Raw genomic sequence first — 12,320 nt, forward strand, 5'->3', positions numbered from 1 at the left:
GGGGGGGGCTCAGCCGGTGGTGGGGGGGACCTCAGCTGGCCCAGCTCAGTGAGCTGCAGACACAGCTTGGAAGACAGGAGCCACAGGTGTGGCTGTCATGACAGGTGACCCGCTGTCCCCTTGTGCAGGGATGGCTTCTGCAGAGGCGGAGGTGACCTTCCTCTCCTAGACTGCAGGGCCCAAGGGGAGCACCGTCAGGAATACTGGCCAAGGGGGTCACCCAGGGCAGAGTGGACACAGGCCCCCATGGACTCCCCTCATCCACATGAATGCAGACAGGACAGCCCACCTGCTGCAGGTGAGAGGGGCAGGACAGCCCACCTGGTGCAGGTGAGAAGGGCAGGACAGCCCACCTGGTGCAGGTGAGAGGGGACAGGACAGCCCGCCTGGTGCAGGTGAGAAGGGACAAGACAGCCAGCCTGGTGCAGGTGAGAGGGGACAGGACAGCCCGCCTGGTGCAGGTGAGAGGGGGCAGGGCAGCCCACCTGGTGCAGGTGAGAGGGGGCAGGGCAGCCCACCTGGTGCAGGTGAGAGGGGGCAGGGCAGCGCCCACCTGGTGCAGGTGAGAGGGGACAGGGCAGCCCGCCTGGTGCAGGTGAGAGGGGGCAGGGCAGCCCACCTGGTGCAGGTGAGAGGGGGCAGGGCAGCCCACCTGGTGCAGGTGAGAGGGGGCAGGGCAGCCCGCCTGGTGCAGGTGAGAGGGGGCAGGGCAGCCCACCTGGTGCAGGTGAGAGGGGGACAGGACAGCCCGCCTGGTGCAGGTGAGAGGGGGCAGGGCAGCCCACCTGGTGCAGGTGAGAGGGGGCAGGGCAGCCCGCCTGGTGCAGGTGAGAGGGGGCAGGGCAGCCCACCTGGTGCAGGTGAGAGGGGACAGGACAGCCCGCCTGGTGCAGGTGAGAGGGGCTGGGCAGCCCACCTGGTGCAGGTGAGAGGGGGCAGGGCAGCCCACCTGGTGCAGGTGAGAGGGGGCAGGGCAGCCCACCTGGTGCAGGTGAGAGGGGGCAGGGCAGCCCACCTGGTGCAGGTGAGAGGGGGCAGGGCAGCCCGCCTGGTGCAGGTGAGAGGGGACAGGACAGCCCGCCTGGTGCAGGTGAGAGGGGGCAGGGCAGCCCACCTGGTGCAGGTGAGAGGGGGCAGGGCAGCCCACCTGGTGCAGGTGAGAGGGGACAGGACAGCCCGCCTGGTGCAGGTGAGAGGGGGCAGGGCAGCCCACCTGGTGCAGGTGAGAGGGGGCAGGGCAGCCCACCTGGTGCAGGTGAGAGGGGGCAGGGCAGCCCACCTGGTGCAGGTGAGAGGGGGCAGGGCAGCCCTCCATTTCTGATTTTCAAGGGGACTCTCTCTGTTACTGACACGTGCCTACAGTTGACAAGCGGCTGTCCTTGGAAAGGCCAGGCCTCGTCCTCTGACTTTCCCACCCTGACCCAGCCGAGTCTGCCCCCTAGAGCAGGACCCAGAAGGCAGAGGGGCAGCCTGGATCCCAAGCCCACCATGGGACACAGGGTGCCGGCCCCGCATCGAGGGAGGCAGTGAGGCATCCCCATCTGCAGCAGGACCCCACAAGCCCGGGCTGACCTGGAGCTGGGAAAACATCCTCAGCGAGCGAGGGCTGCGTGGAATCCCGCAGCTGGGAGAGGTGCCGAGGGGACTGCCTGCTCAGGTCCCCGGGGCCGGGGCCTCTGGACGGTCGTGGAGAGGGACGGGCCGGGCCAGGGAGCAGCAGCTCTGCTCTTCCATCATTAGACAGGTCCCCATGCCCGTGTGGCTGTGGCCCGTGTCAGGCCCACACTCGGCACACCCCCCAGGGGACAGGCCACCTGCCACCCACCCGCCCCTGGCCACCCGTCCACAGTCCAGAACCCCCGTGTCTCCATCTGCACGAGTCCTTGGCTCTCCAAGTGGGTTCCCTTGGGCCACGGAGCTGTCCACATGCTGAGTGGTGCTGTCGCTGCCTGGACATGGTGGGGGCCCACCGGGAGGCACGTCCTCTGTCCCTCCACAGCTGAGAGCAGCAGCGCCAGTCAGAGACTCCATGCGGACAATGAGCCTCCCTGTGACTCCAGCGGTGTCCACAGTCGTCACCTGGACCGGGCCTGCAGAAAGTGTGAGAGGGACAGGCACGGCACGCCTGGCTCCACACGGGGCACAGACCCTGTGCGGGGTGAGTGCTTCCCAGCCTCCTCGCCCAGGCGGCCAGTTGTTTTCGAGCCGGGCCTGGCGTCGGAGGGAGTCCTGGGGCCCTCCTCTCGAGGGCAGACAGGCCTGACGCCCTGTCTCGGCACCGTCCTGGCCAGCTGCAACGCTCTCTGGACTCTCTATGTCCCCCGTGAGAAGGCCCTGGAGTAGCCAGCACCCTGGGGAGCAGAGACATGTCGCCCGGGCCTGCTCGCTGGCCTCTCGCGCGCTGAGAACCGTGGGGCAATGGCTGTGAGTGCCAGGCCTTGTGGGTGTGTGTGTGTGTGTGTGGGGGGGTGTCTCCCACTATCCCTGAGCCCCTGGGCTGGGCCGGGGTCCCCTGAACAAGGTTTCCTGGCTCACCCCGGGGCTGCCGTGCGGGATCTGTCACCAGGCATTCCTTGTCTCCTTTGAAGAGGAGATGGCATCTCAGTCCCCGTGGGGCAGGTAGCCACAGGGCTCTGCACCCCCATTCCACCAGGGCCCGAAGCACTGGTCACAAGGAATCTTGTTTTTATAGCGTCAGCAAGAGAGAAGGTGCTGGAAAACACCAGAGGGAGCCGGGCACAGCCTCGCTTGTCCTGGAGAGAAGAGGGGAAAGGGAAGGACACTCAGTAGTGGCAGGTGTGGGGTGACCTGGAGAGGGAGAGAAGGCAGAACCAATGGAAAAATGAAGAAGGGGGTCGGGCAGCAGCGGTGCGGCTTAAGCACACGTGGGCAGCAGGTTTTCAAAAGTGAGGACTTGATGTGAGGAAAACATGTCCCACTCATTAACCCAAAATCCACCCACCCACCCATCCATCCATCCATCCATCACTCATTTGTCCACCCTACATCATCTGTCCATAGTCCATCTGCCACCCATCCCTGTGCCAAACCCACTTGTACACCTGCGGTCCATCCCTCCGTGATCCATCTTTCATTCCCCCATCCACATATCCACCATCCAACTACCCACCCACCCACCCATCCATCCAACAACCATCTGTCCATCCATCTATCCATCCCTCCACTCACCGTCCTTCCAATACCCACATATCCATAACCCATCCATCACCACACAGCCAGCCAGCCAGCCAGCCCTCCTCCATGCCCCAGTCCAAACACTGTCCACCCCCACCCATCTCTCGCCGTCACCCGCTGACAATTATCGTCCGTGCGGCGGACGTGCGTGGGGAGGGGAGCTGCCCCCCAAGGCCGTGGTCTTGATGCCAGCTGCGTCCAGGCGGGAGGCGGGAGGCAAAGCCAGGCAGGTAGAAAGCACAAGCCACAGAGGCCCGGGTGGGCCTGGGGCAGGGCCGCTAGGCGGTCGGCGCGGCTGTGAGAAGCACTGTGGTGGGGACGACCGAGTGCCGTGGAGGAAGAGGTCAGAGCACGTGGGTGAATGGCTGTGTGCAAGCCCAGCCTTCAGAGGCCAAAGGCTGCACTCCCTACGCCACCTCTGAGCTCTTCCAGCCACACAGGAAGTGGCGGGCACTTCCCAGAGGGTCTGATTATCCTCATAATCATATCAGACACGTGCTTAGCTCTGAAGAGCTGCTTTGTTCCAGCCTATTAGGACGAAGTCTGACACGCCTGTTCCCAGGAATGACACTGCTTGACACGACGAGTCCTTGGAACGTTGCTGTTTATTTTAGCTCTCTCGGCCATCTGAAGGCCGGGCTCAGAAACTCCTGCCTCACAGGTGGGTGCCTGGGGTCTCTAGGTCTCAGCCCACACCACCAGGGCACCTTCTGGCCTCTCAGGACTCACGAGCCCGGGCCTGCCGTATCCTCTCCCTTCATCTCAGGGGTTGGGGCTAGGGGAGCGGAGGAGTCTGTGACACCTCACTTCCCAGCCTGAGTGATTCCTGGCCCGCTGGGGAGGTGGGATTAGAACAGGGCTTAAAGGGCAGTGGAATCGTTCCAGGTCACCTCTTCTCGGTCACCCAGGACTGGAGCTGGACTTGCAGGCCCTGCTGGTCCCAGCTGGGGGGCAGGGGGGAAGGACGCAGGGTCCACCCAGCAGAGGGGGGCACCCAGGGGGGGTGTCCACCCACCAGCTATGGGGTGGTGGGAGGATCCCGGCCCGGATGAAGCTTCCAGAGCCTGGCAGCCTCTGGTGCCAGCTACCCGTCAGCAGCCCGTGGCTGAGATCTCTGCAGAGATGAGAGACAGAAGCTTGGGCAGGGAGACGAGCGAGACCTTCTGGTGGAGAAAATGGAGGTGGCTGAGGAACCTGGCCTGGAGGGGTGTCCCAGTTCTGCTGGGACTTGGTGGAGGGACGGGGGGGGGGGGGGGGGGGTTGGCTCACCCTTGGAGGGGTTATCGGCTGACCCTGGGGGGCTTGGCTGACGGGGGGGGGGCACTTGGTGACCCTGGGGGGTTATAAGCTGACCCTGGGGGGCTTGGCTGACAGGGGGACACTTGGTGACCCTGGGGGGGTTATCAGCTGACCCTGGGGGGCTTGGCTGACGGGGGGGGCACTTGGTGACCCTGGGGGGGTTATCAGCTGACCCTGGGGGGCTTGGCTGACAGGGGGACACTTGGTGACCCTGGGGGGTTATCAGCTGACCCTGGGGGGCTTGGCTGACGGGGGGACACTTGGTGACCCTGGGGGGGTTATCAGCTGACCCTGGGGGGCTTGGCTGACGGGGGGGGGACACTTGGTGACCCTGGGGGGTTATCAGCTGACCCTGGGGGGCTTGGCTGACGGGGGGACACTTGGTGACCCTGGGGGGGTTATCAGCTGACCCTGGGGGGCTTGGCTGACAGGGGGGACACTTGGTGACCCTGGGGGGTTATCAGCTGACCCTGGGGGGCTTGGCTGACGGGAGGCACTTGGCCACCCTGGAGGGTATCGGCTGACCTTGGGGGACTGTCCCTCCCGCTCCGAGGCCGCGGACCCTCTTCACCGCCCCTGCGTGGCCTCCCCACCCATGGGAGCCAACTCCCTCCGGTCCGGAGCGTAGCCGCGAGGGGGCGGTGCAGGGGCCTCGGGCCTGCCACAACCCGGCGCGCTGGGGCGGGGGTGGGGGCGGGGTGCGGGGAGCCGGGTGCGGGGCAGCGAGATCACACCCCGCCCGCAGCACAGGCTCTCTGGGCGCCCGGCCCCCGGCGGCCGTGGGGGTGACAACGGCCGCAACCTGCGCCCCGCACCCCGCGCCCCGACTCCGCAGCCCGGCCCCGCGCCCGCGCCCCGCCCCGCGCCCCGCGCCCGCACCCCGTGCCCGCGCCCGCCCCTCCTGCGCCCTGGGGCTCGGCCGCGCGGGTGGCCCCCCGTGACGCGCTGGGGGCGTGGTCGGGGGCGTGTCCAGGCCAGGCCCCGCCCCTCCTCGCTGCGGCGGGGGCGCGCTCGGTGCTCGGTGGGGCGTGTCCCGGGGCGTGGTCAGGACAGGCCCCGCCCCTTCCCGGCTGCGGCGGGGGCGCGCTCGGTGCTCGGCGGAGGCGCGTCCCCGGGAGCAGCGGTCGCCCCCCCCCCCCCGCGCCAGCCCCGCCTCCCCCCCCCCCGAGGAAGCGCGGGGACGCGCGGATGTCCGCGCCGCCCGGACAGGGCGCCGCCAGCAGGGACGCGCCAGCCCCCGGACCCCGGCATTCGCGCCCGGACCCCGCGCCCCCGTCTTTGCGGACCCCGGCCCCCAGCCCCCGGCCCCCGGCGCACGGACCCCGCGCCCCCGCCCCGCGCCCCCCGACACCCCGCCGCCGGGGACGCGCGCAGGCCCCGAGACCGGCCGGGGGCGCCTGCCGGACGCCGCGTGTCGCCGGGACCGAGCGGTGAGTGGGGCGGGGGCGCGGGGCGGGGGCGCGGGGCGGGGGCGCGGGGTGCGGGGCGCGGGGTGCGGGGCGGGGGGCTTCTCGCCGGACGCGGCCGCGCGGTGGACGCGGCTTCCCGGGGTTCGGGCGGCCGCCGCCAGGCCCCGCCGCTCCCGCACCTGCCCGCCCGCGGCCGAGCGGCGGCGGCGACCCGGGTGCGAGCTGGGGTCCGGGTGGGGGTCCGGGTGGGGTGCGGGTCCGGGTGCGGGTCCGGGTCTGGGTGGGGGTCCGGGTCCGGGTCCGGGTCTGGGTGGGGTGCGTCTCCGGGTGGGGTGCGGGTCCGGGTGGGGGTGCGGGCTGAGGGTCCCTGCTACGTGCTGTATGTGGTCTGGGGTTCGGGGGTCCTGGCTGGGGTCCGGGGTTCCCGGCTGGGGGCCATGGCTGGGGGCTGGGGGATCCCAGCTGGGGTCCGGGGGTCCTGGCTGGGGGCTGGGGTCCTGGCTAGGGGCTGGGGTCCTGGCTGGGGGCTGGGGTCTTGGCTGGGGGCTGGGGTCTTGGCTGGGATCCGGGGGTCCTGACTGGGGTCCGGGGGTCCTGGCTGGGGTCCGTGGGTCTTGGCTGGGGGCTGGGGTCCTGGCTGGGATCCGGGGGTCCTGACTGGGGTCCGGGGGTCCTGGCTGGGGTCCGGGGGTCCTGGCTGGGGGCTGGGGTCCTGGCTGGGGTCCGGGGGTCCTGGCTGGGGTCCGGGGGTCCTGGCTGGGGGCTGGGGTCCTGGCTGGGATCCGGGGGTCCTGGCTGGGTCCGGGGGTCCCCGCTGTGCGCTGGAGTTGTCCTCCGGAGCCCGGTGGCTGAGGTACTGGGCTGGGAATTGGGGGCGCTGTGCCCCTGTGCGGGGGCCACGCGTGGGGGCCGAGTGCCCAGGTGCGGCTCCCAGAACAGGTGAGAGCAGACCCGCATGTGCTCACACGTTAGGGGCACTGACGCTTCCGGCCGGCTGCACGCCCGGAGCCGGTCTGGGGGGTGCGCCGAGGCCTGGGGAGCCCCCCGACCTGCCCTTGCAGGGCACTGACCGGTGGCCACCTGTTTGCACCTCCCTGGCCTCGGGGGGCGGCTGGGGCCCAAGGGCGCTGGAGCGAGAGCCCGCGGTGGGCAGGGTGCACGCCATGCCAGCAGCCGGTGGCACGGCCGGGCCGGGAGGCAAGGACAGCTGCCGGCTTGGCTCGGGGCCGTGTGGAGGAGCCTCAGAACCGAGGTGCCCCTGCCCGTCGGAGCTGGTCGGGAGGTGCCGGTCCTGCTGAGCTGGGGACCCCCACACAGGTCCCGTGCTTTCTACCAAAGTTCACTCATACCTGTGCGGCCGGACTGAGGGGGGTTGCATGGGGCCCCCCTCACTTGGAGCCCCTCCCCAGGCCCTGCCCGATCAGCTAGGATGGGGGTTCTGAGAGCAGCCAGGATGGCAGAGGGGGTGTCGCTCCCCCACCCCAGGCCTCCCCCTCCCCGTGTCCCCATGCCCCATGGCATTGGCAGAGGGGGGCTTGCACAGTGTTGGTGAGAATGAGGTTTCTGGGGGGTTTTCTGCCTTTGATCCTCACTGGTGGGGGGCTCTCTCTGTCTGGGGTCCCGCCGCTGAGTATGGCCAGTCGAGGGGGGCTTCCCCCTCTGGGGGCTGCTGACACCCCAGCCCCCCCAAAGAGTTTTTGTGCCCACAAGGCAGGGCAGGGGCCATCCCAGGGGTGGGCACCAGGTTCGAGGCACAGTGCAGCCTGAACCCCATTCCAGCAGAGGCTGCCAGTGTCCAGCTGTTCCTGTCTGGCGTCCAGCGCCCCCCGAGATCCTGCACTGGGGGGTTCCTGTCTGCAGCAGCCGCACTGCCCCCCCCCCCGCCCAGCTGTCCCCTCAGCCCCCAGCTGTCCTCGCACACACTCCGTCCATCACCGTGTAGGGCCGCCGCCCCCGCCGTCCTGGGGAACCAGCTTGTGTTACAGTCTGTTAACTGCAAAGAATTGCGCGGCAAGCCTGGGGGTGCGGGCTCACCGCCCCCTCGTGCCCACCGCCCCGCTGGCCTCGCCTCGCCTCCAGGGCTCTGCTGTCAACTCTCGGCCCTCACGCCTCCCTTGACCTCCGACGGGGCGGCTTTGCTGGGTCACAAAGGCTTCACGCCTGATTAGCAGGAGGCGGACGCCGGCCACCGTCCTTGTGGTCCTTTCTAAAGGTGAGCCTGGCAGAGGGGCTGCTGGGGTCCCGGGAGGGCAACCCCTCCTGGCACGGGGCATATGGAGTCTTTATGCAGCCCACACCCACCCGTCTGGAGTCCGGGCGAGAAAGTCCTTTGTTGGGCGGGGGTCCCTGCTGGCAGCGCACCCGCACCCGGGAGCTGGGCCAGCTGAGGGCCGCGGCCTGCAGCTGGTTAACCGTTAACCCCGCCGCCGCCGCTGAGGTAAAGGGCACTGCGCCTGGAGGCCCCTCACCCCGCGGCTGCTCCGTGCAGACCTCTCTGGGCCCCAGGGCTCGGGAGGGGCTGTCGGGACTAAGTTGCGGGTCCCAGCCCTTGTGCCCGGCTTTTAGTCTGCATGGCCTTGGCGTCCCCGCTGGCCCAGGCCCGTCGTGGCCACACTCCAGGGCCTGCAGAAAGCAGGGGTGCAGGCCCAGAGGGGGCGAGGGGAGGAGAGGCTCCGGGGGCTGGGGGCTGGGGAAGGCCCGGCCGCTGAAGTGACAGCTGCTCTCCACTAGAGGGACCCCGGGAGGCCAGGCTGCCCCCAAAGCCAGGCTTTTCTCGCTCTTTTTTTAAGAAGAAAGAGGGGAGATATATTAGAAGCTGCAGCTGTCACTGCCCCAGAAGCTACCAGCGGTCATGGCGGGCGGCGTAGGTGGGCTGTGCTGAGGGTGGGGGGGCGCGTGCTGTCCGGTGGGCAGGGAGCTGGAGGTGCCAAGAGGGGACAGAGGGGGGAGCCACCGGGAGGGCAGGGGCAGGCGTCCTCCTTGTCCCAAGACGGCCACTCAGAGTGGACGTGTGTGAGCCCATCCCCCCCGCCCCAGGACTCACACCACACACACAACAGCAGACACGGTGACCACACAGAGCAGACACACGCTACAGAACCAGCCACATACAGCAGGCCAGACACACGCACCAGACGCTCAGCTAGTCACACACACTGGCTGTACTCACGCCAGGCGGCACACTCACATAGCACACAGCAGACACACACGTGCACAGGGACGGGGCCAGGCCTGCCGCACACACACAGCAGACAGACGGGGCCAGGCCTGCTGCACACACAGCAGACAGACACGCGTGTGCACGGGGACGGGGCCAGGCCTGCCGCACACACACAGCACACACACGCGTGCACGGGGACGGGCACACTCAGGTCCCTCAAACACCCTCCCCCAGGCCTGTGCACCGGTCAGACCCCCAGAGTCCCGGCCCTGGGCCCCAGCCTGAGTCCTCGGTGATGGGCCTCACCTGGCAAGAGTGTGCCTGTCTCTCTGTCCGTCCTATGTGCGTGTCCCTCTGTGCGTCCTGTGTGCATGTGCCTCTGTGCATCCTGTGTGCCTGTCCCTCTGCGCGTCCTGTGTGTGTGTCCCTCTGTCCGTCCTGTGTGCGTGTCCCTCTGTGTGTCCTGTGTGCGTGTCCCTCTGTGTGTCCTGTGTGCGTGTCCCTCTGTCCGTCCTGTGTGCGTGTCCCTCTGTGTGTCCTGTGTGCGTGTCCCTCTGTGTGTCCTGTGTGCGTGTCCCTCTGTCCGTCCTGTGTGCGTGTCCCTCTGCGCGTCCTGTGTGTGTGTCCCTCTGTGTGTCCTGTGTGCGTGTCCCTCTGCGCGTCCTGTGTGCGTGTCCCTCTGTCCGTCCTGTGTGCGTGTCCCTCTGTGTGTCCTGTGTGCATGTCCCTCTGTGCGTCCTGTGTGCGTGTGCCTCTATGCGTCCTGTGCGTCCGGCCTCTGACCTGAGCGGAGGGTGGCTCTGGAGCCCTGGGGGTCAGGTGGGTGTCCAGGGCAGGTGGCCCAATGCTCTCGGGTCAGGCGAGTGGCCCCGTGAGGACCTGAGTCCAGGCTCCTGGGGAGTCGGCTTCCTGCCCAGATGGGCGGGGCTTTGGGGCCACAGCGGGTGCAGCCAGGTCACTCGGCCACCATGATCGGGAGGATGAGGGTCCCCACAGGGCTGTGGGTGGGCAGGAGGAAGAGGGAGGGAGGGAGGAGGGGAGCGCAGAGGGCAGGCACTGGGTGGGGTGGGCAGACAGCTGTGAGCGAGGGGGAGCCAGTGTGTGAGGCGGCCTCCTGCCCCAAAGGGGACACCGCTGGGTAAATACTGACTTGACGTCTGACCCCCCCACACACTGCTTCCAGGATCTCTCCTGAGCAGCCTGAGGTGGGGTTCTCCAGGGACTCCTGCCCGGTGATGGGGCACTTCCTGTGGAGAGATGGTGCCCAGGTGAATGCCAGGGGCACTTCCTGTGGAGAGATGGTGCCCACATGGATACCAGGGGCACTTCCAATGGGGAGGTGGAGCCCAGGTGGAAGCCAGGGGCACTTCCTGTGGAGAGATGTGCCCAGGTAGATGCCAGGAGCATTTCCTGTGGGGAGGTGGAGCCCAGGGGCACTTCCTGTGGGAGATGGTGCCCAGGTGGATGCCAGGGACACTTCCTGTGGAGAGATGTGCCCAGGTGGATGCCAGGAGCACTTCCTGTGGGGAAATGGTTCCCACGTGGATGCCAAGGGCACTTCCTGTGGGAGATGGCGCCCAGGTGGATGCCTGGGGACTTCCTGTGGAGAGATGGTGCCCAGGTGGATGCCAGGGGCACTTCCTGTGAGAGATGATGCCCAGGTAGATTCCAGGGGCATTTCCTATGGAGAGATGGTGCCCAGGTGGATGCTAGGGGCACTTCCAATGGGGAGATGATTCCCAGTTGGATGTCAGGGCACTTCCTGTGTGAGGATGGTGCCCAGGCGGATGCCAGAGGCACTTCCTGTGGGGAGATGGCGCCCAGGTTGATGTCAGGGGCACTTCCTGTGGGAGATGGTGCCCAAGTGGATGTCAGGGCACTTCCTGTGGAGGGATGTTGCCCAGGTGGATGCCAGGGGCACTTCCTGTGGGGAAATGGTTCCCAGTGGGTGCCGGGGCACTTCCTGTGGGACATGGTGCCCAAGTGAATGGCAGGGGCACTTCCTGTGAGAGATGATGCCCAAGTAGATGCCAGGGGCACTTCTTGTGGGGAGATGGTTCCCAGTTGGATGTCAGGGGCACTTCCTGTGTGAGGATGGTGCCCAGGCTGATGCCATAGGCACTTCCTGTGGGAGATGGTGCCCAGGTGGATGTCAGGGCACTTCTGTGGGAGATGGTGCCCAGTTGGATGTCAGGGCACTTCCTGTGGGAGGATGGTGCCCAAGTGGATGTCAGGGGCACTTCCTGTGGGAGGATGGTGCACAGGTGGATGTCAAGGGCACTTCCTGTGGGAGATGGCGCCCAGGTGGAGAAGGTGTTCAGACACCGTGAGAGCGCGTCCCTGGTCACTGGGGCCCGGTCCCCCTGGTCAGCAGGCCGGGACAGACTCTCCCTGGGCAGACCCCCGCCTGAAGACGGCTGCTCACGCCCGTCTGTCAGCAGCTTGGCTGGAGACGGAGAAATGGCAGTGACAGCGAGATGCTTAGCGGAGAGGCCAGTGGGGCTGAGCACACAGAAAACAAGACAGCTTGCTTCAGGAAATAGCAGGTTCTTAACCAGCCTGCATTAGTCACGCCCAGCCGCCATGGGGGCCAGGGGCGCCCCCAGTCTGCTCCCCCTGTCCCTCCGCTCACTCCAGCGGGTCAGGGGCGCCCACAGCCGCGGGCCGCATCCCTGCCCTCCAGCCACCCTCCCCAGGCTGCAGGCGCCGCGCTGGGACCCGTGACCAGACAGCCAGCGCGCAGCACACATGTGGCCCGCACGCACGGGGTCGGTCTGGAGCCAGTCTGGGCGCGTGCCCTTTGACCTTGCGCCCCTCCCCCTCGGCTCCTGCTTCCCCTCCCCCAGCCCATCCATCACTGCAGGGGAGGTAGCTGACTCTCCGCCCCCTCCCCGTCCCCCCCACCCCACCCCCGCCCTGCCCGTGGGCCCCGTCCATCCCTGAGCTGCCTGGACCAGAGGGGTCTGGGGTCCCCTGCCTGGGGAGTCCCCGGGGGTCCCCTGCCCCATGAGGCAGGCAGCACAGGGCCCAGCGGCGAATGGCGTGGCGAGCCCAGCCCCCACCTGCACACAGGTGGTCCCCACAGCCCAGGGGCCCCCACTTCACGCTTCTTGGAGGAGGCTTCTTCCAGGCTCCCAGGCGAGACTCTGGAATGTTCCAGAAGGCCCCCGGAGGCGCCAGCCTCATGCAGGCTGGAAGGGGGCCCCGGTGGAAGGGGTGCCCCGGCTCTGACCTTGAGAGCAAGGCCCTCGCCAAGT

The 12,320-nt window shown here is 68.1% G+C and overlaps 1 protein-coding gene and 1 long non-coding RNA gene across 4 annotated transcripts; one reads left to right on the forward strand and one right to left on the reverse strand.

The window, feature by feature from the left end:
* Positions 1-4,081: 4,081 nt before the first annotated feature.
* LOC132536353 (basic proline-rich protein-like) lies at positions 4,082-7,068 on the reverse strand. Its single transcript, XM_060184048.1, has 3 exons — positions 6,974-7,068; positions 5,088-6,788; positions 4,082-4,139 (listed from the first exon to the last, which is right to left on the reverse strand). Exons 1-3 carry the CDS (start codon positions 7,066-7,068, stop codon positions 4,082-4,084), a joined length of 1,854 nt encoding a protein of 617 aa, XP_060040031.1.
* A 2,095-nt stretch (positions 7,069-9,163) lies between these two features.
* On the forward strand, positions 9,164-11,026 carry LOC132536354 (uncharacterized). 3 transcript variants are annotated; one of them, XR_009547966.1, is made up of 4 exons: positions 9,164-10,331; positions 10,564-10,644; positions 10,685-10,724; positions 10,766-11,026. It is a non-coding gene; the product is annotated as an uncharacterized LOC132536354 (long non-coding RNA). The 3 variants fall into 3 exon arrangements; XR_009547964.1 differs by having other exon boundaries at positions 10,564-10,724; XR_009547965.1 differs by lacking the exon at positions 10,685-10,724 and having other exon boundaries at positions 10,564-10,684.
* Positions 11,027-12,320: the final 1,294 nt, after the last annotated feature.

Source organism: Erinaceus europaeus, unplaced genomic scaffold (assembly GCF_950295315.1).
Source record: "Erinaceus europaeus unplaced genomic scaffold, mEriEur2.1 scaffold_1299, whole genome shotgun sequence".
NCBI lineage: Eukaryota > Metazoa > Chordata > Mammalia > Eulipotyphla > Erinaceidae > Erinaceus > Erinaceus europaeus.